Source organism: Daphnia pulicaria, chromosome 4, assembly GCF_021234035.1.
Source record: "Daphnia pulicaria isolate SC F1-1A chromosome 4, SC_F0-13Bv2, whole genome shotgun sequence".
Taxonomy (NCBI): Eukaryota; Metazoa; Arthropoda; class Branchiopoda; order Diplostraca; family Daphniidae; genus Daphnia; species Daphnia pulicaria.
Window position 1 is genome coordinate 1,582,861 of NC_060916.1, and position 23,424 is coordinate 1,606,284.

Genomic DNA, 23,424 nt, shown 5'->3' on the forward strand with positions numbered 1-23,424 from the left:
GTTGTATGGATTGGTAGAAATCCCCCTGTAAATGAAAGAGACGTGAGCTGATAATGCCCTCACACGCCAGTTGGAGTAGGGAAATAATAGGATGAAAAGACTAGCCGGGAAAAAGGAAGGAAAATTTATGGATGCGATGGGGCCAACTTGTACTGATCAAGTGTGACTAGTACGAGATGTTGTCACCGTTATCTGTGTGGAACCTTTGATACCGTTGTTTGCCCAGATAACAAAAGGGGATAGCATAAACTGTGGTTGCCGAAGTGTCAATACTCACTAGCTAGTGCAAACAAAAGTGTCTCGAAGAGCAGACGGCTGCTGTCTGTTTGCGAGAGTAATTGTTTTTAATGAAATGAGAAGCAAGAATGATTCTAAACGGAAGACGGATGTTAACGCGAAAAAGTGGAATCTCAAATCTCAAAAGGAGAGCGTTGGAAATGGTGGTAGACTTCAGAATTTGTTGGATTGGGATGTCGAATGGTCGAATCGATTCGCTAGTTTCATGCAAAGTAAATTGCCCGGTGTGACTGCCATGTTTGAAAACAAATTTATGGAGGTATAGTGGAATCATTAATAGCCTAGATACTAATCGGTGTAATTGATATGTTTACATTTGACAGATTTCCGGCAATGAATACATTTGGTTCCCAGTCCTCGCTGTACTTTACTTTATGCATCCCCTGGTGCATAAGCAACTTCCAATGAACGCAATTCTCGGTAATAATCATTTACAAGTCCAATATCCGTTTTAATTTCGTAAAGTTAACGAATTTGAATCTTTTAGCTTTAGCATTCGACAGCGCTGTCATTTTAATAATTAAGGCTTTTGTCAGAAGGAAACGACCGCCGACAAGGAACCCCGACTACTTTACGGCAATAGGGCCAGACCAATACAGTTTCCCTTCAGGACATGCCAGCAGGACAGTTTTGATATCGTTCATCTTCACCCAGATTAATCCGTTATTTGGAAATGGTTACCTCAATGTTGTGGCATCGCTTCTTATTTGGAGTTGGTCCATCTCTGTCTGTTTCTCCAGAATGCTTAATGGTCGTCATCACCTCTTGGATGTTGTAACTGGTGCTGTGATTGGATTTGTTGAAGGTTCTCTTGTCATTTCCGCCCTCTGGATGTCCTCTGAAAAAGCGGAAAATATTTTAAAATTTATTTATAATGATCAAAATAATTGAAATATGGTTTAACATTTATTCAGAGGTTAATAAATAAGTTTGTTACAAATTTAAAATGTAAAAGTATTAATTACCTCTTCGCCGTCGAAAAGTGCTGCGCAGTTCCTAAAAACCACTAGAAATTAACTAGAGCAAATGTTGTCGTATTCCGAGAAGGATAACTGTGCGTACATTTAGAGAATAATATGCAATCAGCGATTGATACGAATTATCTAAAAATCCAGAATAAAAACACAAAAATACAAAAAATGAATTTGGAGTTGCAGTGAATTTTGATAGAATTGGCAACTCTGTGTCTGTACGATAACAAAATTCCGAGCAGACGATCCATACGTGTCGTGTCACGATCGAAAACCGGGACTGACGTTAGCTGTAAAAATTTAGCCCTGTAAATTTGTCGTCTTAATGAAATGAATAATGAATTGAACCAACGAAAGTTCGGCTCTAAACAGAAAGATCTCAGTGAAGAATATGTTAGTCACGATGGAAAACGGGCAGTTCCCGAAGGTCTTCGAAAATTCTTGGATTTGGACGCAGAGTTGACGAAAAATTTCACTAGCTTCATGCAGAGTAAACTACCCAACATCACCAAATCTGAAACTAAGTTCATGGAGGTATAAAACCATGTGCTATTTACTCACTAGAAAGTTTCTCTATAATCCATCAAATTTCTTAGATTTCTGGTAGTGGATACATTTGGCTTCCAGTTTGTGCTATTCTTTACTTCATGCATCCTTTTGTGCCTAAACAACTTCCTATTAATCTCATCATGGGTATACAGTTTTCACACATAATCTATAATCATAACAAGATAACTAATTTGTTACTATACTATATTCTACAGCTTTCGTACTTGATATTGTTGTCATTGGATTACTAAAGGCATTTGCCAGAAGGAGACGTCCACCTACAAGGAACCCAGACTTCTTTAAATCAATTGGACCAGACCAATTCAGCTTTCCTTCTGGCCATGCAAGCCGCACCATACTTATAGCTTTCATCTTCTCCTTGATTAATCCTTTTTTTGATATTGGGTACCTGAATTTTGGAGTCTCACTTCTTCTCTGGGGCTGGTCCTTAACTGTTTGCTTATCTCGAATTTTGAACGGCCGTCATTATCTCTTTGATGTCTTGGTTGGTGCCACAATTGGATTTGTTGAGGGCTATCTCGTATCATTTCTTTGGATGTCTCCTGAGCGGGCTGAAAACATTCTAAATTTCTTTTCCGACGAGGCACCTGAGATTTGAATGCTTTGGATGAAATAAGAGTAATAAGAAAGAAAGGGAAATTGTTGTTATAATGAATCTAATATGAGATACACAGTTGAAAGAGACTCCCTGCACCATTATTCAGCAATATTTTCTTATCAGTTTAGTAATTTTTCTGAATTGTACATGAATAATCAATCTATTTTTGAAACAGTTTTAAGGAAAATATTGGAGCCAAGGACAGTGAATTGAATATGGATATTACCACTCACTAATCGATTTGAATTCCCCTCCAAGATCCACACTTCATGAGCCCATTGCTTAAAAAGCTCTATCCAGGGTTTTTGTTCTTCTACAGTTACTGCCAAGAGCAAACTCAAACTCACCTGAAAAGAGAAATTGTCAGAATTACATCCATGTCAAGTAAAGGAACAAATTTGGAAATAGTAGCTGGGCTTAAAATATACATATAGCATTATTGTTGTCTTTTTCCTTCTTCCAATGTATTCAGCTGTTTCCGATAGAAGAGACAAAATGCTGGAATAGTGGAATTGAGAAAGTGGGCCCTTTCCTCTTTTATATTCATTCAAACCATTCACAACAAGGACATCAGGTAAGAGCTCATTAGGTATTGTGCAGAAACCTATAAGCAACTCTTCAAGGCTCTTCATTTCTTGGCAATATCTAGCAAACGTAGGTTAAATAATGGTATGCCCTTGAAACTAGAATGTATTACTTAAAAGTGATATTTGCCATATTTCCAGTTTCCACGTTTGGAAGGCTGTGTGTGGTGGGAGGGATCCGGGTGAATTCTTTTGTCATTACATACATAATCTGTTTATCCAAAGATGCATGAGTAAGTGCAGCCTAAAAGGAAAATATTCTGTAAGTGACTACAACACACAACTGGTAATTTGAAACTTGCTTGAAACAACAACCCATTTCTTTGAACTTGACTTTGACCAATGATCAACAAAGATTGCCAATAAGGACTTTTGGAAAAATGTGTTGCCATCATAGTATTCTGAGTTTCTAAAATAACATCAATAGGTAGAATAGCATTTAAAAGTGAATTTGATTTGACTTCGTCTCTAAGTACGTGAGATTCTTTGTTATCTGCCATTTTTAAAGACAGCGCCATGATATGCAACCAGCCAAAGCTGTCGGTTTTCCAAAATGGCAACTGTTGGCCTGCCGCAGCGGCGCTGTTGTTGGGCCTGTTCCCTGTTGCTGAGTGCTACTGCTGGTGCTAAAATGTCGAAGAAATGCGAATTTTGTTACAATTTCCGATTTGTTTTATTGTTTATTGGACGATGTCTTAGTATGTGCACTGGATGTATGAACATTAATAATAGATAGCATCAAGATGAAACACAAGAAACATTTGTAGCATGCTATCACATTATTAGATAGCGTCATACAGCGGCAGTTCCGCTACTACTTTGAATTCACCAGAAAGTAACACGTCACGTAAACAACCGCATCTGATAAGGATTTTGTGCAGCATTAGATCAGATTGAAATAATAATAATAAAATAAAAATAGCTGCTAATTTCAGACCAAGTAGAACCCGAGTGGGTGATACGCTATGGGCTGTGACGGATCTTATTAGGCCGGCAAATTAGTTCAGAAAAGGATTTAGCAGTAGAAGACAATCGCAACAATAATGATGTAGCGGTTCCGTTGTGGCTGGTGTCAGTCAGACAATGTACAGTATAAACAGGGCCATAACGATTTTAGTTTTAATTTTGTGACATTTCAGACTTTCTCTCATATTTTTTTTCTATTTTATTTTTTTGCATATCGTTAAAAAAGATAAAAATGTGATTTGATACATCCAGAATGGGTCCTACGTTGTGCTCCTACCCGAAAACATATCAAATTACACCTCTGTTTATAGTCGTCAATCGTGCGAACACGACACAGTCAACACAGTTGTTTATGCACTGGCGAGACTCTTGGAAAAACCCAATTCAAATGGGTCATGTCTTCAGATTCCTGTATAAATATTACACAGTAAATTGTGAGTTCCCATTCAGTTTGAAACATTCGCTGATAGTCGAGTCAATAAATCAATCTAGTTTCAGTTTATGTTCAACATTCATCATTAAAGATAAGTTGGTCATTTTTCTATAGTACATTTTCTTTAATTTTCATTAAATTGGTTCGATAAAATAAATCAAAATTAAATCGATAATTAAAAACAAAAAACTTTGATTCAAAATGGTTTTGACTCCAATGCAATTCAACCTTACCATCATTTTGGCTTTTGTCGTTTGCTGCAATTGCCAATCAGACGGCCACGGCCTTTCTTCCTCTTGGGCAAAACTCCAAATCTCACCGGATACGTTAAGTTCCATGGAGTACGGCAACTTTCTCATTGAGATTTACGAACACGCCAATAATCACAAGGCAACGACAGCTGCTAGCCAAAAAAAATACTTTTACTCTCCCCTTGCGCTATTGGACCACAAAAGTGCCGTTAGTATCTACAACAACGTCACTAATCAACCAGAGATGAGATTTCGTGTGGAAATGTGGAACGACAAAGTCCAAAATGAAGTCGTGAAACATTTGAATGAAGTCGTCGGTTATGAAATTAAATCTAACAAAGTGAGAGTTATTCCCTTGGAGAAGGTCATTCTCTCAAGCAACCTCCCCACGGCAGATTATTCTTTATCGCCAGTGTGGACGATTTATGACAAGAGAAAAACCTTGAGACTTTCTCTGTCGTGTTATGACCAGAAGATTTGCAACAAACTGGCCAATGAAATGCGATCTAATCCCGAACAATTTGACCATTTAAAATTCCTCTACAGTTTGTCATCGCAAACGTCGCAAACTAAACAGACGACCATCAGCATCGGCAGCGTCACTTCCGGTCACATGATCACTACTCTTTTACAGAAATTTGATGACAAAAAGGAAATTTTTCTGACGGCCAACGACGAGAAGAAAATGCTGATGGAAGCGGCCACCAACATCCGAATGGATACATTTGACGATTCCGAGGTCGGGTCTCCCGACACGGAGTTTCAAATTTTAAACATTTTAAAGGATTTGCTGGTCACGTCTAGGACGACTATCAAAGAACAAAGTGACAAGATGTGGGATTCTGTTTTCTGGAATGAGGAAAATTACCGGCCGGATAAAACGACGAAAACTTTAAATGAAATCATAAAAAAACTAGACACGGAAACTCAAAGAAAACTGGCGGATATGTTTCAAAAAGCGGAAAGGCATTCGGAAATAACAGAAAAATTTACTTCGAGTAATAAAGACGCGGAGAAAAGACGAGAGGAACAACTTCGTCGCGAAAATCAATCGAAAGATGCAAATGAAAATGAAATGAGAAGATCACAAGCAACTCATCAAGAGCAATCCAGTCGCAATCAAACACGCGATGACAAATCAACAACCAGCAGAGATAACACTGATATCTCCGTCGATGGCGTCGGCTCTGACGACGGCGTTAAAATTGCGACCAATAATAGTCACACGCACAATACCGATCAACAAAACGAAAGGAAGGAAAGTGCAAAGAAAAATTCAGATGAATATGACCGAAAAATGGAAAATAAAGAAAGAATTCAGCACAATTACGACTCAAACAGCTGGACTAACGTGGACAGAATCAGTTCAACGATTTCAGGGAAAATGGCAAACGATTTCGATAATTCCCGGCGAATTGAAATTGTGAAGGAAGACGTGGAAAAGTTATTGCAAGAAAGTAGAAACCACGTCCAATGGGACGGAGAGAAATTCGTGCCCAAACCCATGCAACTGAGTAGAATCAATTTGGGCAAATTTCGTGATACCCAATCCTTTCAGAATCATAACGTTCGTGTTCGTTACACAAACGCCGAATTGTCGGCGCCCATCAAATTTGTAGAACACGCAGAATTGACTATCACTGACGAATGGAACAATGTAAAGGACGAATTGATAGGTAAAACAAATTTCTTTGATTATAATTTTAACATTTGCTTAATAAACAATTGCATTGCAGAAACTAGAGAAATCTTAAAAACAATTATAATTAACTTGGCGAAAACGAATAACGAACTGAGTAATGTAAAGAGTGATTTAACCAATACGACAATCGATTTGGCCAATAAATTAGAAGGTATTTTGAATTACTGGAATTGACGCCGGTAACTCTCAGACGGGGAATTTAACATAAATATGTGTGATTACACCCAGAGACTAGAAAAGATTTGGTGAAAACTAAAACTGGCTTGCTGGAGAAAACGACGACCGTCGATGATTTAACAGTAAAACTTAATGGTATTTCATTAATTACATCCTGAAAAATCAAAATGTAAAAAACTTCATTTAATTTAAAAAAAAGTGACAAGCATAGAATTGGCAGAAATGAAAATCATCACCAGAAATTTGTCAACGGAACTTAAAGGTAAATCAATCGTTGCCTCGAAACATTTGACCATGATTTCATGAATAAAAATAAATAATTATAGAAACTTTGATGAGCTTGACGAAAACAAATACCGAACTTGGCAACGTGAAGAGTGATTCAACCAACACGAGAATCGATTTGGCTAGTAAATTAGAAGGTATTTTTTATTATTTAAGAAATTGACAAAAAAAAAACGTTTTTTTTTTTAACTAAAAGATATTGTTACACAGCCACTGTTGCGAAAATTAATAACGAAATGGAAAAAACGAATACCAATTTCAGTAAAATCATCTATGATTTCTCAAAAAAATTATTAGGTATTTTATTTTTGAAATTATTACAAAAATGCAATTAAGAAAAAATGCTAATTATTAAATTTTTACTTTCTACAAATTAAGCGACTGAAAATGAACTGTCAGAATCGAAGTTGAGCGTTAAAAATATTTCATCGGAACTAAAAGGTAAATCAGAATTCGAATGCATTTTCAATTCTTGCAATGACTGAATAATGATTTCTATCAAATTAATTTTGTTTTCTGTGATTGTACAGCGAATTCGCAACGCTTTGGTTACGAGCTAACAACAACCGAAGACAACCTGAGAAAAGAACTGAGAGGTAAAGTTAATTACTTAAATAAACATGAATTGTTTGAATGTAATCGAATGGTATGGTTCAGCAACTTTAGATAATTTGGAAACGACAACAACAAACTTGGCCTCAGCGAGAACCGAATTGAGTAGCGCAAAGTCTGCCATTTCGGAATTGACGACCAAATTAAATGGTGAAATTATAAATTTCATTTTGTTTGTTTGTTTTTGGAAACAAAAAAAAATTCTTTCCGTAGCCCGAACGAGTGAAATAGTTGACATTGGTAAAATGCCAACCTCGTGTGCGGATCTGCAGCGAATGGGACAAAAAATCAACGGATTCTTTTTGGTTAAAGGATCGAAGAAGATGGAAACGGTTTACTGTGACTTTTATCCTAATCAAAATGGTGCGACTTATTTTACTTTTACTAGTTCATTTTTCATCTATTTTTTTTTTTTTTTTTCAGACAAACAGAAATGGATTGGATACGCCGACGTCAAATCAGCGCCCGTCCATTTCTACGTCACGAGAAATTCTTCATTTTCCACAACTGGAACTCCGATTCCGTTCGATTTGGCACGGGTGAACGAGGGAAATGCCATGGATTTGACATCGGGTATATTCACGGCTCCGCGACCGGGAATTTATTTCTTTTCATTCACGGGAATGGCGGCATTTCCATCTTCATCATCATCTTATGTTGCTTTAGGAGTTAGTCTTTTTTTGAATGGAGTTAAAATCGGGACGGGTAGGGTTGAAGAGGCAAACACCGTCGATAATCAATGGAGTCCGTTGACCCTTCAGTTGACGTTGAACTTGAAAAAAAACGATCAAGTCTTGGTGCAGATTTATACCATGTCAACAGGGGTGAAATTGTTAGACGACAGTCTCCACTTCACCCATTTCACGGGTTTCATGTTGGAGGAGGAAATTGTGGCGTCCCTTTGAGGTTCAACATCCCAAATAATTGGCGACACGAACCAAAATGCGCAAAATGAACGTCGACACGAATATTTGGGGAAGAGGATTTTAAAGGGGAAGGGAAGATAATTCATTTGATTCTTATTCATTAAGGGATTTCTTTACGAAAATTGAACTATGTATACAATCATGTTTACTCAGGCTGTCAAAATCTGAATGGGAGTTCGAATGTTTATTAAAACAGCAATTACCATTCGCACCCATTTCACGGATAACCGTGCGCCCCTCTTTCAATCGAAATGTGCAAAATGATAATAGACAAACAATTCGAACGAAATGAATTTTTCTATTGGATCCGATTCACTTCCCGATCTATTTGTCGTCGCCCTGTTACCATATAAACAACTTCTGTCATAAAAATTGTAACCTTTAAAATTCTTCAGCCTTGACTGGTTGATCTCAGCACGCTCCGAAGTTGATTTCTAAGAGTCGCGGAATTAGCTACCGAAGGATCACTAACCATTTTACCATTCACTTGGTAATGGAAAAGCGGTTAAAAGAAGAAAAGCCACGCCCGTTAAAGATAAGGATAAACTAACAGGGTTCGAACTTCGAAGATTGCGTATTTTAAAATTAACTTTATATGATAAAGTACGCCTTAAGAATAATTGTCGATAACCAAATAAACCAGATGTCAAGAGTTCGACCCTTTCAGATGTCAAGAGCTCGGTCAAGAGTTTCAACAAAATTACCTATTTCTTCTGTACAGCATGTACTGAAAGAGTTAACTGGACGACAATATACATGTTCTTCAAAATCAGACTGTGTTAAAACAAAAAACAAAAAAACATTTAGCTTATTTGGAATTAAGTGAGTCCTTGCCTGACTTAAACTCCGGGTGTCAATCCGTGAAAATAACACACCAAACAGCAACATCCGCAGTTATTCCGAATACTCCAGTGCATAAACATAGTAACCAAAAGACAAAGAATTTACGTTTATAAAGCATATTATCCAAATAATATGTTGTACACGGAAACAGGAAACTTGGTTGACAATTGACGTTGCCTTTCAGATCAAGACTTACGAAGACTTGGGAGATAGCACATCAAAATTCACGGTTGTAAAACCAATAAAAGTAAAAATAACTAAACTAAACACGAAATCAAACCAGACCGATCAAATGGTAAGATCTAATGAAGAAATGTTGAGCTTACTGCGTTTAGGAGAGAGAATGAAGACCTCATCCGACGTCGTCGACGAGGAAACGGATTCCAAATGCCTTTTCCCTGAAGGTTTGGGTGCCGCAAGGTTCTGGCTGAGACTCTGACGGAACTTCTGCACATCTCCCATTTCCGATGTCAATCTTCGAAACGATTCCGCAACACTCTGATGGTATTCTATGGTTTTTTCAAGTTTAAAATTACTGGAAAGAGGGTTCCAATCTGACACTGAAACACTGAACTTTATCAAGGGACCAGTTTGGCCAAGATCATTTTTAAATTCGCGGAAATGATCTATGCATATAGGGTAGGTGAAATGGGTTTCCGAGGAACGAAGAAACTTTTCCACTTCGGAGTGATTGGGTATTACAGCTTTCGGCATACTCCAGGTGAAGGACGGTCCCGCCACTGATTTCCATTTGGATACCCAATTGTCCGCGATGCGTATAATAGCAGCAGAGGCAAGTGGCGACTTCGCGATGGCTTCTTGGATGTTGGTATTCAACAATGTCCGCTGAAAGGGTTGATTATCGTCTGTAATAACTTCCAAGGAACAAATCTTGTTTGCAAATCTTTCCCAGGAACGAGCGTCGTCAATCAACAACAAGCAATTCACAATTTTGTCACCGTCTTCTTTTGAAACGTAGTCCAACAAAAAAGGGCGACTGAAAAAATTTCGGCACATCGTGGTAAACAATTCGAGGCAAACTGAGAATTTCTTGATGCAGGGCTTCGTCGTGACTATCGACATGTGGAGGTCGAGCATAAACTTCCGTAGATGATGGCGTGGCAATTTTTTCAAATACGGTTGAAAGGATCGAATAATATTCTTTTGTTTGGGATCGAACCGATGCTCTTCAATCAAGAAGAAAAGGTGAATGCAATTGAACAATTCTTCTTGGGTATTCAGAATCCAGGAGTTTTCATCCAATTTGTTGCATTCTTCAATTATCCATGACTCGATGTGCGTAGCACACGTGTTCAGAATATCCAATTTGGTATCAGAATCTAGTTTACACCAAACTTCAGTTGAAGAGATGATGTCACTGAAAAATTCGCATTTGATGTCGTGGGACCAGCATCCGGCTGCTTGAAATACACACACTTCCATGAACAGCGAATGCAACAATGAATTTTCGAGAAAATGAAGAAGGCTTCTGACCACATTCGAGACTACATCTCTTCGTTGCGTTACTTCGGATTTCTTCATTGCAGAAACTACAAACGCGCAGATTTCATGCATCACGTCGGAATAGCAGAAAGAGGTTTTCCAGTGTTCACTGCTGGATTTGTGAAAGCCTTCAAGGATGTGCCAAATTTGGTCAAAGTTCATTTGAGACAACAGTAACGAGATGGAGGGTATTGGTTGGAGATCTGCTAGTTTAGGGTTACGTTTCACTTGCATCACAAACTGAATGTACTTAGTCACGCTAGATAGTAGCAAATCGCAGTCGTAATTCCATTGAAAGTTTGAAGGTGACTTGACAATCTCTTTGATGGCTGACAATTTATCGAATAACAGCGTTGAGTATCGATTTAAAATGGATATCAGTGACGTTTTTCCTGATTCCGATGATTCGGCAAGAGTCCATAAAGATTGATCCGAAAGAAATTGCATCAACAAGCCAATCGTTCCTTCTTGATCTGGAACATCGATCATTTTGGAGAGCAAAGACTCGAGCCATTTTGGATTTTCAAGTAGAATAAAACATTTCAGCAGTCCAAGAGCGTCCGGAGCGAGGAGAACGCTTAATTCGCAATTAAGAAAAGTCTCGCAAATTTCCATGAAAATAAACTGGCAGGATACACTATCCATGAAGCGCGAGTTGACCTGGGCATCCAATTCCAGCATCAAACGGCATTGCAAGGTCGAAGAAAGCTTGGAGAAGACAGAGACCAACGATGCTAGTCTTTCTTGACTTGAGGCTTCCGGGTACGCCTCCAAAGATACAATTGCATCCACGTATAAAGCTACATCTGACTGTTTGAGAACGGCAGCTCCTTTCTGGTCAATGTTGGTCATCGACGACGCTACACAATCTCCAATCAGCATAGCTCCTTTCACGCATTTGACGTCAAGAAAGTACTGGATCATTTTAGTAATCGGTACAAATTGTTTGAAAATTCGATGAGTAGTAATCAGTCCTCTGATCAGATCAATGCAATCGCCCAAACCTAAAGAAAAAAAGTAAATTATATGGGCTAACTATTAACCTTAACAAAACAAAGAAAACTCACCATTGCTTTGGCAGACGAATTCGACGACTGCTTGAGCTACTTGCTCATTCTGGATGCCTTCAAAAGTCTTCAATGTTTTTTTCTTCTTTTTAATCTCGAATTCGGACCCAAGAATCTTTAATATCTCGAGACCTTCTTTACGTGCTCGCAAGGCGATGCAGAGACGGAGTAATCTCAGCGTTAACTCGCCGTTTCTGAAAGTTGACTGGGTCCAGATTCTTTGGGGATAGGTGCAGCAATATTCGACGGTCTTATTTAAATCTTGTGCAAGCTGCTGTTGAGTGAGCGTCTGCCATCCAAGCGCGGAAGTCAACGAACTTTCAAGGTCGTTCAACAGCATAGCAAGTCCATAACGACAGTACATTCTAATGGATAGATGTTTAGGCCATATAACCAGTATTGTATGGAAGTAAATCTTCTGACGAATTCTAATTGATTTTCCCCTGCAACGGCATCCATTCTGACAATTGCATTCTTCTGAATTTAGTCTCCTGAATTTGATTTTCTTGTCTGGTTGAATGCTACATGGTTCCAGCAAGTTTCGAATGGGTCCAACACATGTCTCGTTCCAGTTCAGCTCATCGATATTCAGATCTTTGACAGCACCGTTCGAATCCATCCAACGCGAAATTTTTGTTGACGTTTTTTCTTCTGATTTTCTATGCCTTGTTTTGGTATGCGTTACTTTCGCCAGATGCACTTCGATAAAAGGGCAGCATCGCAAAAGATCAGCCAGGATTCGATCGTTCCCGTGAAGGTGATGGAACATGAGACGTTCCTCGAAATACTTTTCTTCAAGAACAAAGAACAATACATTTTCTTCTTCACATTTCCTGGATGAGATTTTTTGATCGCAATGGCAATCTGTATCATCTTCCCAGCAGCAGTCAGCATCACGGTCGGAATGGGATAGGATTTCAGATTCCACGGAACCTTCAATTTCCATTTCAATTGTTTCATTACCCAACGAGCAACCGTCACTGTCAGGGGAGTTGTTCAAGTTATTTGCAGATTGCTGGTCTGTAGAGCACGGAACTTCTTTCTCGTCGATCGAAGTAATCACGGGGATTTGGACGTCTTCTTTGAGCAATGGGCATTGTTGAACTTTGGTGGAATAGTCATCTTCATTTCGCTGGGAACTCCAAGGCATCAGTGCTGCTTCTAATTTCTTCTGTGAGGTAAGGAAAGCTAGAAAATCGGCTGGCATCACAATGCTGGAATTGGTCCACACCAGGTTGAACACGAGCGTCAACTTCCAGCCTCGCGTAACAGGATTCATGACACACTCGCAGCTGTTGTAAAATGAAGACAGAGAGAACAGCTGGTCGCAATCAAGGTCATCTTCGAAACTGGTCTGCCTTCCATTATATTTCACATGGAAGTTTCCACCGTCATGGCCGCCATTTACGGGCAACTGAAGAATCGCCGTACCGAATGTTCCTATGACAGTCAATGACGTATAATCAGCATAATCAATCAGTAACAAAACGACTAATGTCAGTCTTACCAAATTCTTTCCCTGAATCAAAGGTATGAGTGTACTGCCCATCTATCTCAAACAGCATCAGCTTATCAAGCTTCGCTTTGAAATCCATGGTTTTAGTAACAGGCAATCCTAACATCTTGATTACTACAGTACTTATGTCTATGTTCTCTTGTGTTGATAAAAGGATTTTATCACAACATATTTCAAAAGTGTGTCTCTGTGAGGAAGGGAATAGGGTTGGTGAGGCATCTGCATCAAACTGTTTTTCTGAAAACACCTTTATTCTTTCAGCATCCTGAAATATCCAAACAACAAAAATGCCAAATGTTAGACATAAAATCACACTGAGATGATTAAATGATCTTACTAGGAGGGATAGCGGTATCTTGATGTTTCCAATTTCTTCTAGCTGAATAGAAGGTAGAGAAACTTCATTAAATAAGACACACCCAGCTGAAAAATCCAATAATGGCTCCTGTGTTGGCAAAACAGCGTCAGCTATGCATTTTCGTTCAATTTTCAGTGAAGAATTCATTGTTCTTCTGATGTGTCTGGAATTCTGGATATGAACATTTGAATTTGAAAAAACTTTAATTATTGAAATGAATAAGCACTCGCAAGCTCGCAACCTGTTGAAAACTTATCATCAAGGAAAAGATGGCACAAGTCTAAGATATTTAGACATTTTATAAGTTAATGTTCATAATTGAAAATTAGTGTACCAAAAAAACAGCAACCACAACCAGAGAAACGCCGAAGAATTCGTTCCAAACAAAACAATTTTATGCTTTTTTCTTTCTTCCCCTTTCGCGCTCTTTTGCAAGATTGCAAGCCAAAGCCAACTATTCACGACAGCGGACGCCTAAACAATAATCCTTGGCGCTCGCGGCGACGCTCAACGGTGCGAGGCTTAGAAATGAGTCGACCGCAGCACACCTAGCGGGAAGAACTAGCTCTACGTAACCAGGTGGTTATCACCCTTGAAAAGAACTGTAACAATGTAAAGTAAGATTAGCGCACATTTTTCTCTGATTATTAACATAAACTATTTAAATTTCATGTTGGACGTTCATCTGTTGTTACAACAATGTTGTGGAGTCCGCTGATGGTAAATGGGGCTCTCGACTTATAACTATATTAGCTTCAGTCGGTGGACTGGTATGGTGGAACAAGTTCGGACAGGATCGGTACTTATTATGCGATTCGTGTGATTTTTGTATAGACTGAAATTTTTGTTTTTGTTTTATATAATATATATGTATATTAGCCAGTGTTAGGAGACACAATCACGTCCTTTGAATGTCTAAAAAGTCCGTTATCATCCTATGTGGGTGAAAAGATGTCCTTGCAGTTTCTCGGACTGGAAACACACCTGTAGACTGTTGATAATCGAACCGCGAGGGCCTCTTGCCCGGCAAGCCTCTCGTGTGTTGGTGGGTTTGTACTGACTGTGGCTCTCTCACAGCTGCAGTTTGTGTCAAACCATTTTCCACGCCGTAAACCATGGCAACGGCAGGATAGGTGAAATTCCCACAAGCAGTTGATGACCTGAACGAGAGCCAATTGTAATTAAAACGCATAATATGCACAGCATTAGCGATCCTGGAAAATCTCATTATTCAAATGCCGTAAACCTTAAATTCAAAAAGCACTTTTTAGTTTCGAAAACTAAATAAAACGATTATTTACCCGCTATAGTATGGTTGAGAAAAAGTGTAAACTAGTTGCTGTTGTTGTAATGCTTGTTGTTCTCTTTGCCACTGAATGAAGTCTTGTTGGAGAGTTCCAACTAAACTAAGCGCCAATGATCGCGCGTTTTGAACTGCTGACGGTTCAATATGCCTAAACAAAATCAGATTTATAATAAAGAACTTAAAGACCAAGATAAAAAAAAAACCTTACTCTAGTAATAAATGATGTGGTTCATCAACTGCATTTGATGAATTAATTCCCTGACCTTGCAAAGATACACTCACACCAGTCTCTGTTTGAATGTAGTTGACATTGTCACCAGAAGGACCAAGCACTCTTTCAACAATCTTGAATGTTTCAGGTGCATGATCAAGATTAATATAAACTTTATCTCTTATAAGAGTCACTTGAGGAGGAGGATGGTTAGGTACAAGAGTTGGAGAGATTACAGGAGGTGTTGGACTAGATCCTGTGTGCTCAGCAATGAAATCTTGGATATGATGAATAGCTTCATCTACAGCATGCTTGTCAACTGCTTGGATGCAAATATATAGTGGTCTTTCATCATTTGCTATGAGTTTCTCTCGTGGAGAAACGTAGCGCCCCTTAGTACACAAAGCAGCTTCTAAAAACACATTATTATTTGTAAGTTTCTTTAACAACCAGATTATAAATTGAAAATGTACATTACTTGATTTCCATTGAATTTTTTCTTGAATATATCCTTTGGTCAGCAGATGTCTTACTCTAGGAGGCAGGTTGTTGATTTCAACATCGGCATTGAAAAGTCCTTTCTCCCTGTTTTAAGTTTTTTGTCTTGCTTCTGAGCACCATTGCTGGCTTGTTGAATTTTACCTTCTGCAGCTAGTTGGGCATTGATTTGGGCAGCAGCTTGGGCTGCAGCTTGTAAACTCTAAAAAATCACAAGGAATTAGTAACATTGATAGTAATTTGGCTTTCATGTTAAATATTCAAAACTATTTTGGTTAGGGTTGCCAGGGGCATGCTAAGTGTTTGATTTAAGGTATCTCCATACTTACTTGGCTACTCACAGCAGTTTCGACTTTCAAATTCCTTATCTTAACTAGGTTAGCTTGGGTGGATGGGTTGGTTTTTGTTCCGCCTTGTTTGGGTGTTTGTGCCTGTTGTTTGTGCCTTATTTTAATTTTCTTGGCTCGATTGACAACTAACTTTTCATTGAACGTTAAGAGCGCTCCGTCCGCCAAAAGACGCTGAACAATTGAAGCAATATTTCGGGCATCATCTATGCCGCTATGAGCTCTTCCTTGAAATTCACATCCAATGTCCCGAATCATATTTTTTAGGGACAGACATTCCATATTGCCATTTTTGTAGAAATGAGCGAAAATGATCTTAATATTTATCCAATTCTGGCAGTATGTTGGAAAATCTATTTCTGAAATCTAAACAAAAAACAGAAATGTGAGCGAGGGTTTTGTTAACTGCAGGGCGTACTTAAACTGCTAATGATGTAATCGTACTAAAAACTCCCATAAACTCACCCTACACTGCTTCTGTAGAAATTGACGAATGTCGTTAGGGTCATCGGTCACAACCGCGGATGAATAGTACGAGCCAATAACCTTGTTTTTCTTCAACCATTCTTCAAATGAGACAAATACGTCCTTGAATAATGGAGCTTTGTCAACAGCATCCTATATAGGAATAAATATAAAATATGCCTTTAAATCACAAACTGCTTAGTTGTGGGCTCGAAATGTAACATTTAGAGAAAACCTGTGTGATTCCTGTAAGTTTTTTACAAAAGTTTGTCAATGACGGGTTAAGTACTGGTCGGCAGAAGGAATGGAATTCATCTTCGATGGATCCATTGTGACCATTTAGTAAAATGGCAGGGAATTCAATTATTTCTTGTATTCCACCTCTAAAAAGAAAATCTTGGTGTGGAGAGTTCTAAATTATGAAACAAAATTAAAGATTTACTTGATATGACATGGGTTTTTTAGAAATCCACACGTTCCTTCAAAGTCAATTATAACAAAGTAGTCGAACTGTTTTTTGCTTTTATTCCCACCAATAAAGTGATCCATGGCTTCTTTTTGAGGGATTTCTGTGTCAGTACATTCCGTGTGAGTATATTCCATGTTGGTATATTCCATGACTCCTTTCCTTTGAATCCTTTCTCACTGTTTCGTCAGGTTTGGTTTTTTGTTTTTGTTGTTGTTGGAACAGCCTAGGAATGAGTCGGCCGCAGCACACCTAGCGGGAAGAACTAGCTCTACGTACTCAGGTGTCTATCACCCTTTAAAAAAAGAGCACTGAATAAAGAAAGAACTGTAACTGAAGTAACAACAATGTAAAGTCAGATAAGCGCGAATTTTCCAGCCAATTGCATATATTATTTACTGCAAGAAATAATATTATTGGTTGTTAAGGAATTTCTTAGCTCTATGGATAGAAAGTCGACCGTAGTTACGACAGCCGTAGTTAGAACGAACTGGAAGCAAGGGACTCGTGTATAAAAGAACTGCGACATGAGGAACCGAACATTAAGTAGAAACAGTTCGGATGAACGCAATATGCAACTTCCCACTTGCAGGAGAAAAAAAAGTTATTTGGAATGCAGGAGGATTTGACTGTATAACGTAACACCCCTACGCGAAATAATCTCTTTTCAAGCTTACCTACATTATACGTGTAAAATCATATCAAATTATATTTTAATCTTCGCGTGTCGATAGGTTTTGATCAGTAATATCATTTAAAATTTTATTAAAAAAGAATAGGATTCCGAGTGCCGATTTAAGAATTTCTATTGATAAGAAACGGTAAACAGTGAAAATGGCACGTTACACAGCAACATCCGAAGTTATTCAGAGTACAATAGTACGCACATGACACCGTAACCAAAAGATAAGGAATTAACATTTCTAAGGCATATTATCTAAATAATATGTTGTACAAGGAAAGAAAAAAACTTGGTTGAAAAATAAAGTTTTCTTTAAGATTAGAACTGATGAAGACTTCAGTTCAGAGATAGCAACAAATCAAAATTCAAAGTTACAAAGCAAATGAAAGTAGAGGTAACTAAAAAATGAAACATGAAATCAAATCAGGCCAATTAAATGCTAAGGCTTACTGCGCTTAGAGGAGAGAGTGCGGACCTCATCCGACGACGCCGACGAGGAACCCAATTCCAATTTCCTTTTCCCTGTAGACTTGGCCGCCGCAAGATTCTGGCTGAGACTTTGACGGAACTTCAGCACGTCATCCATTTCCGATGTCAATCTTTGAAACAACTCCAGAACTCTTTTATGATATTCTGTGGTTTTTTCGAGTCTACAATTCCTGTCCATGGGGTTCCAATCCGACACTGAAACACACTTCATCAAGAGGTCAGTTTGGTTAAGATTTTTTTTAAATCTGTGGAAGTGTTCAATGCTCCTTAAATGGTAGATGAAATGGGACTCCGAGGAATGAAGAAACTTTTGCACTTCGGAGTAGTTGTTTATTACAACTTTCGGCATACTCCAGGTGAAGGTCGGTTCTGTCACTGATTTCCATTTGGACACCCAATAGTCCGCGATGCGTACAATAGCAGCAGAAGCATGAGGCGACTTCGTGATTTCTTGGATGTTGGTATTCAACAAAGTCCGCTGAAACGGTTGGTTATCGTCTGTAATAACTTCTAAGGAACAAATTTCGTCTGCAAATCTTTCCCAGGAACGAGCGTCGTCAATAAAAAACAAGCAATTCACAATTTCGTCACATTCTTTTTTTGAAAGTTTGTCTGACAAAAAAATTTGATCAACAAAATGTCGGCAAACCATGGTAAACAATTCGAGGCAAAGTGGGAAATCCTTAACGCAGGGCCTCGTCGTGACTATCGACTTGTGAAGTTTAAGCATAAAACTCCGATGAAGGCATGGCACTTTTTTCAAAAACCGTTGAAAAGATCGAATAACATTCTTTTGTTTGGGATTGAACCGATGCTCTTCAATCAAGAAGAAAAGGTCAATGCAATTGAAGAATTCCTCTTGAGTTTTCTTAGTCCAGGAGATTTCATCCAGTGCTTTGCATTCTTCAATTATCCATGACTCGATAAGCGTAGCACAGGTGTTCAAAATATCCAATTTAGCAACATAATCCAGTTTATCCCAAACTTCAGTTGAAGAGATGATGTCACTGAAAAATTCGCATTTGATGTCGTGGGACCAGCATCCGGCAGCTTGAAATGCACACACTTTCATGAGGAGCGATTGCGACAACGACTTATCGAGAAAATCAAAGAAGAACCTGACTATTTTCGAGACTGCTTCTCTAGTTGGCTTCACGTTTTTCATTGCAGACACCATAGACTTGCAGATATCACGCATCATGTCGGAATAGCAGGGGGACGTATTCCAGTGTTCGCTGCTGGATTTGTGGAAGACATTAAGGATGTGATTCAGTTGGTTAAATTTCATTTGAGACAGCAGCAACGAGATGGAGGACAATCGATGAGCATCTGCTAGTTCGGGGATACGTTCCGCTTCCAACACAAACTGAAGGTACTTAGCCAAGATAGATGGTAACGTGACTCCGTAAAATTGATGGGGGTAGGTTGAACGAGAGACGGATACCTCATTACTGGGTGACATAATGCTTAATAACAATTCAGGACATTTATCTAAAAGGAAGACTAGTGATATCTTTCCTAATTCTGATGCTGTGGCAAGTTTCCATAAAGATTGATGTGAAAGTAGTTTTGTAAACAAGACAATCCTTTCACATTCATCTTCATCTGGATCAATGAACATTTTAGATAGTAGAGATTCGAGCCATTTTGGATTTTTAAGTCGAATAAAACATTTCATCAATCCAAGAGCGTCTGAAGCGGATGGAACGCGTAACTCGGAGGAAAGAAAATTCTCGGAAATCTCCAGGAAAATTAACTGGCAAGCATCAATGCCAATGAAGCGCGAGTTAACCTGGGCATCCAATTCCAGCATCAAACGGCATTTCAAAGTGAAACCAAGCTTGGAGAACAGAGAGACCAACGATGCTAGTCTTTCTTGACTGGAGGCTTCCGAGTAGGCTTCCAAAGAAACAATTGCATCCAGGTATAAGGATACGTCCGACTGTTTGAGAACGGCAACTCTATTCTGGTCAAAGTTGTTCAACGACGACGCTACACCATCTCCAACCAGCACAGCTCCTTCAACGCATTTGGCGTCTAGAAAGTACTGGATCATTTTGGTAATCGGTACGAATTGTTTGAAAATGCGATGAGTCGTAATCAGTTTTTTTATGAGATCAATGCAATCGCCCAAACCTAAAGAAAAAATTGAATAAACTTTTAATTTTAAAGTTTTAATTGAACTTAACAAACAGCATACAAAACTCACCATTTCTTTGGCAGACGAATTGGACGAGTGCTTGAGCTACTTGCTCATTCTGAATGCCCACAAAAGACAATGTTTGTTTCTTCCCTTTAGTCTCGAATTCCGACCCAAGAATCTTTAATATCTCGAGACCTTCTTTGCGCGCTCGCAAGGCAATGCAGAGACGGAGCAATCTCAGCGTTATCTCACCTTTTTTGAATGCAAACTGGGTCCAGATTCTTTGAGGATAGGTGCAGCAATATTCGACTACTTGGTGAAAATTTTGTGTGAGCTGTTGTTGTGCGACCGCTTGCCATCCAAGCTTGGATGTTAACGAGCTTTCAAAGTAGTTCAAAAACATATCGAGTCCATAACGACAGTATATTCCGATGGATTGATGTTTGGGCCATATGACCAGTATTGTATGAAAGCAAATCTTTTCACGAATTATTTCGACTTCTCCCGAACATCGAAGTGAATTCTGATAATGGCATTCAGCTGAATTTAGCCTGATTTCACTGTAAGTTTCAGTGCTACATGGTTCCAGCAAGTTTCGAATGGGGCCAACACATTTCTCGCTCCAGTTCAGCTCATCGATTTTTAGGTCTTTGACAGCACTGTTCGAATCAATCCAACGCGATATTTTTGTATCCGATTTTTCTTCTGGTGCCATCCCACCTGTTGATTTTCTCGCAATCGGTTTGATATACGTAGCTTGCGCTAGGTGCACGTCGATAAAAGGGCAGCATCGGAGAAGATCAGCCAAGATTCGGTCGTTCCCTTGAAGGTGATGAAACATGAGACTATTCTCAAAATACTTTTCTTCAAGAACAAAGAACAATACATTTTCTTCTTCACATTTCCTGGTTGAGATTTTTTTATCGCAATGGCAATCTGTTTCGTCGTCATACCAAAAATCGGAAGGGTCGGAATCGGATTCGTTTTCAGAATTATCGTCATTTTCAGAGTTTTCAGAATCTTCAATATCCATGTCTTCTGCTTTCTCATTGCATGAAACGATTTTATCGTCAATCCAAGTAATAAGTGGGATTTTGATGTTTTCTTTGAGCAATTGTTGAACTTCGGTAGAAAATACATCTTCTTTTCGCTGGGGAACCCAAGAAATGAGTGCTTCTTCTAATTTCTTCAGTGATTTCAGAAAGACTAAGAAGTCGGTTGGCATCACAATTGTGGAATTGGTCCACACCAGGTTGAAGACGAGTGTCAACTTCCAGCCTCGCGTAATCGGCTTCATTACATAGTGGCAGCTGTCGTAAAACGAAGACAGAGAGGAAAGCTTATGGCTATCAACCTGATCTTCATAGGTGGCTTTCCTTCCTTTATATTCGACATGGAAATTTCCACCATCGTGTCCTCCATTTACGGGCAACTGAAGAATCGCCGTACCGAATGTTCCTATAATAGTCAACGTATGAGTATAATCAATCATAACAAAATAACTAAAATCAGTCTTACCAAATTCTTTCCCTGAATTGAAGGTATGAGTGTACTGCCCATCTACCTCAAACAGCATCAGCTTATCAAACTTTGCTTCAAAATCCATTGTTTTAGATACAGGTAATCCTAACATCTTGATGACTAGAGAACTTATGTCGAAGTTCTCTAGCGTTGATAAAATCATTCTATCAGAACACTTTTCAAAAGTGTGTTTCCTTGAGGAAGGGAACAGAGTTGGTGAGGCACCTGCATCTCGCTGTCTATCTAAAAAAGCCTTCAATCTTTCAGCATCCTAAAATATCAAAATATCAAAAAAAGGAAGAGATAAGAGAAATACCAAAGACTCAATATAATGGACATAAAATCTCATTTAAAAAATGATCATACCAGAATAGATAAAGGTATTTCGATATTTCCAATTTCTTCGAGGTTAATAGAAGGCAGAGAAATTTCATCAGGTAACACATATCCAGCTGAAAAATCCAATAATGGCTCCTGTGATGGCAAAACAGCTTCAGCTATGCACTTTCTATCGATTTTCAATGAAGAATTCATGACTCTTCTGTTTTTTTATGGAATTCTGTAAATGAATGTAAGACATTTTAGAATTTTCAACACAAATCAAATCACAATTCCAAACTTGTAATGAAAGAAAAGATAAAGAGGCAAAACATTCAGAGATATTTCAAATTAGCTAATATTGATATAGTAAATATCTATTTACCCAATAGCATTAAATAATAAAGAACAGAACCACGACGACGAAAATTCGTTCTCAATTCCAAACCGTTCCAAACCCAAGAGAACACCTTCGGGCTTCAGGCTTTGGAGAGGACTATATCGGTAATTCGGTATCGATCGACCACAGCACACCTAGCGGAAAGAACTGGTTCTACATAACCAACCACCAGGGGACAAATTTTCAAAATCTTCAGCTTTCAGGCAGTCACAAAAAACTCAAAAAAGCCGCAGCCCCCAAAAAGAAAGAAATAGTCTCAAGAAATATCAAATATGCAATATCTATTACCCTTTCTTGGTAATAATAACATTTTAAAGTGTTTAATTAACACAAATCTAATTTACTTTCTTTGCAATTCATATCAAAAATCTGTTGCGTTACATGACGTATACGTTTCATTTTCATGTTTCGTTCTCGTATTCTCGTATCAAGCCACTAGTGTTGTGGAAGTGAAACTGAGCCGATATCTGAGAAAGAGATCCGGTTCGGCTATTGCAACATTCTTTCCTGAGCGTTGTCCAATTCGAGTTCTTATTCTTACACACACCAAAGATGGGAAACTTGATTCCACGTTTAGTAACGAATTTTGGCAAATCTTGAGTATCCAGAACAAAAAAAATAACTAAAATAAAAGAATAAATACAGTATTAACGTAGAATAAAAGAGAAGGGCAACATTTTTTTCGTACTAATATTTTAAAGCCATGAGAATTTTGTTGTGGACTAATGGTTAATTTTTTTGTCAGCTTGTACGTTAATCTTCCGGTACAGGCCATCCTCTGGAGATGCGTGGTGGTTTGATCAGTGGGTAGGTAGGCCGTAGGCGCGGTTAGGGGATGCGGGGAGATGTCATTTCCTCAGGCGCTGGGGAGTGACCGTGAATTGATTCTGCACGATAAAAGAATTCTGGCGGTTGCGCC

The 23,424-nt window shown here is 38.6% G+C and overlaps 7 protein-coding genes and 1 pseudogene across 11 annotated transcripts in view; 5 read left to right on the plus strand and 3 right to left on the minus strand.

Annotated features, from left to right (window-relative positions):
* Positions 1-23,424, plus strand: part of LOC124336054 — a 570,649-nt pseudogene that overhangs the window by 346,666 nt on the left and 200,559 nt on the right.
* Positions 1-23,424, plus strand: part of LOC124336181 — a 455,543-nt gene that overhangs the window by 10,346 nt on the left and 421,773 nt on the right. The gene's annotated exons all lie outside the window — the stretch shown is intronic.
* LOC124336435 (probable lipid phosphate phosphatase beta) lies at positions 37-1,242 on the plus strand. Of its 2 annotated transcripts, none has more exons than XM_046790245.1 (3): positions 37-556; positions 621-717; positions 834-924. In XM_046790245.1, the coding sequence occupies exons 1-3, from the start codon at positions 353-355 to the stop codon at positions 878-880; spliced, it is 348 nt and encodes a 115-aa protein (XP_046646201.1). In that variant the 5' UTR covers positions 37-352; the 3' UTR covers positions 881-924. The 2 variants fall into 2 exon arrangements, with proteins under 2 accessions (XP_046646201.1, XP_046646199.1); XM_046790243.1 differs by having other exon boundaries at positions 43-556; positions 785-1,242.
* Positions 1,518-2,518, plus strand: LOC124336434 (phospholipid phosphatase 6-like). The gene is made up of 3 exons (XM_046790242.1): positions 1,518-1,802; positions 1,865-1,961; positions 2,033-2,518. The coding sequence occupies exons 1-3, from the start codon at positions 1,599-1,601 to the stop codon at positions 2,434-2,436; spliced, it is 705 nt and encodes a 234-aa protein (XP_046646198.1). The 5' UTR covers positions 1,518-1,598; the 3' UTR covers positions 2,437-2,518.
* On the minus strand, positions 2,546-4,743 carry LOC124336421. 2 transcript variants are annotated; one of them, XM_046790227.1, is made up of 6 exons: positions 4,653-4,743; positions 3,323-4,395; positions 3,134-3,264; positions 2,865-3,081; positions 2,663-2,783; positions 2,546-2,596 (listed from the first exon to the last, which is right to left on the minus strand). In XM_046790227.1, the coding sequence occupies exons 2-6, from the start codon at positions 3,536-3,538 to the stop codon at positions 2,592-2,594; spliced, it is 690 nt and encodes a 229-aa protein (XP_046646183.1). In that variant the 5' UTR covers positions 3,539-4,395; positions 4,653-4,743; the 3' UTR covers positions 2,546-2,591. The 2 variants fall into 2 exon arrangements, with proteins under 2 accessions (XP_046646183.1, XP_046646182.1); XM_046790226.1 differs by having other exon boundaries at positions 2,546-2,783.
* LOC124336049 (myosin heavy chain, cardiac muscle isoform-like) lies at positions 4,411-9,053 on the plus strand. Of its 2 annotated transcripts, none has more exons than XM_046789653.1 (11): positions 4,411-6,346; positions 6,407-6,523; positions 6,601-6,684; positions 6,749-6,811; positions 6,876-6,971; positions 7,045-7,131; positions 7,213-7,275; positions 7,365-7,430; positions 7,501-7,596; positions 7,660-7,809; positions 7,870-9,053. In XM_046789653.1, exons 1-11 carry the CDS (start codon positions 4,621-4,623, stop codon positions 8,349-8,351), a joined length of 3,030 nt encoding a protein of 1,009 aa, XP_046645609.1. In that variant the 5' UTR covers positions 4,411-4,620; the 3' UTR covers positions 8,352-9,053. The 2 variants fall into 2 exon arrangements, with proteins under 2 accessions (XP_046645609.1, XP_046645608.1); XM_046789652.1 differs by having other exon boundaries at positions 4,412-6,346; positions 7,492-7,596.
* LOC124336031 lies at positions 9,302-22,585 on the minus strand. Of its 2 annotated transcripts, XM_046789603.1 has the most exons (6): positions 22,491-22,585; positions 22,154-22,346; positions 21,785-22,058; positions 20,333-21,724; positions 18,707-20,259; positions 9,302-10,166 (listed from the first exon to the last, which is right to left on the minus strand). In XM_046789603.1, exons 2-6 carry the CDS (start codon positions 22,319-22,321, stop codon positions 9,504-9,506), a joined length of 4,050 nt encoding a protein of 1,349 aa, XP_046645559.1. In that variant the 5' UTR covers positions 22,322-22,346; positions 22,491-22,585; the 3' UTR covers positions 9,302-9,503. The 2 variants fall into 2 exon arrangements, with proteins under 2 accessions (XP_046645559.1, XP_046645558.1); XM_046789602.1 differs by lacking the exons at positions 18,707-20,259; positions 20,333-21,724; positions 21,785-22,058; positions 22,154-22,346; positions 22,491-22,585 and adding exons at positions 11,786-13,225; positions 13,293-13,566; positions 13,639-13,830; positions 13,994-14,134 and having other exon boundaries at positions 9,302-11,722.
* LOC124336385 (3'-5' exoribonuclease 1-like) lies at positions 15,813-17,189 on the minus strand. The gene is made up of 4 exons (XM_046790168.1): positions 16,929-17,189; positions 16,722-16,869; positions 16,487-16,639; positions 15,813-16,387 (listed from the first exon to the last, which is right to left on the minus strand). The coding sequence occupies exons 1-4, from the start codon at positions 17,102-17,104 to the stop codon at positions 15,983-15,985; spliced, it is 882 nt and encodes a 293-aa protein (XP_046646124.1). The 5' UTR covers positions 17,105-17,189; the 3' UTR covers positions 15,813-15,982.

Bases quoted from the DNA above. Each gene is read 5' to 3' on its own strand.
- LOC124336031 (XM_046789602.1), bottom strand. From the start codon at position 13,806: ATGAATTCTTCACTGAAAATTGAACGAAAATGCATAGCTGACGCTGTT. The intron at 13,226-13,292 runs GTAAGACTGACA...TGACTGTCATAG, and splicing joins TGATTCAGGGAAAGAATTTG to GAACATTCGGTACGGCGATT. The intron at 11,723-11,785 runs GTGAGTTTTCTT...TTTTTTCTTTAG, and splicing joins ATTCGTCTGCCAAAGCAATG to GTTTGGGCGATTGCATTGAT.
- LOC124336421 (XM_046790226.1), bottom strand. From the start codon at position 3,538: ATGGCGCTGTCTTTAAAAATGGCAGATAACAAAGAATCTCACGTACTT. The intron at 3,265-3,322 runs GCAAGTTTCAAA...TTTTCCTTTTAG, and splicing joins GAAATGGGTTGTTGTTTCAA to GCTGCACTTACTCATGCATC. The intron at 3,082-3,133 runs GTAATACATTCT...TACGTTTGCTAG, and splicing joins ATGGCAAATATCACTTTTAA to ATATTGCCAAGAAATGAAGA.
- LOC124336385 (XM_046790168.1), bottom strand. From the start codon at position 17,104: ATGGAATATACCAACATGGAATATACTCACACGGAATGTACTGACACA. The intron at 16,870-16,928 runs GTAAATCTTTAA...TTTTCTTTTTAG, and splicing joins AAAAACCCATGTCATATCAA to AGGTGGAATACAAGAAATAA. The intron at 16,640-16,721 runs GTTTTCTCTAAA...ATTCCTATATAG, and splicing joins AACTTACAGGAATCACACAG to GATGCTGTTGACAAAGCTCC.
- LOC124336434 (XM_046790242.1), top strand. From the start codon at position 1,599: ATGAATAATGAATTGAACCAACGAAAGTTCGGCTCTAAACAGAAAGAT. The intron at 1,803-1,864 runs GTATAAAACCAT...CAAATTTCTTAG, and splicing joins CTGAAACTAAGTTCATGGAG to ATTTCTGGTAGTGGATACAT. The intron at 1,962-2,032 runs GTATACAGTTTT...TATATTCTACAG, and splicing joins TCCTATTAATCTCATCATGG to CTTTCGTACTTGATATTGTT.
- LOC124336435 (XM_046790243.1), top strand. From the start codon at position 353: ATGAGAAGCAAGAATGATTCTAAACGGAAGACGGATGTTAACGCGAAA. The intron at 557-620 runs GTATAGTGGAAT...TACATTTGACAG, and splicing joins TTGAAAACAAATTTATGGAG to ATTTCCGGCAATGAATACAT. The intron at 718-784 runs GTAATAATCATT...TGAATCTTTTAG, and splicing joins TCCAATGAACGCAATTCTCG to CTTTAGCATTCGACAGCGCT.
- LOC124336049 (XM_046789652.1), top strand. From the start codon at position 4,621: ATGGTTTTGACTCCAATGCAATTCAACCTTACCATCATTTTGGCTTTT. The intron at 6,524-6,600 runs GTATTTTGAATT...GATTACACCCAG, and splicing joins TTTGGCCAATAAATTAGAAG to AGACTAGAAAAGATTTGGTG. The intron at 6,972-7,044 runs GTATTTTTTATT...ATTGTTACACAG, and splicing joins TTTGGCTAGTAAATTAGAAG to CCACTGTTGCGAAAATTAAT.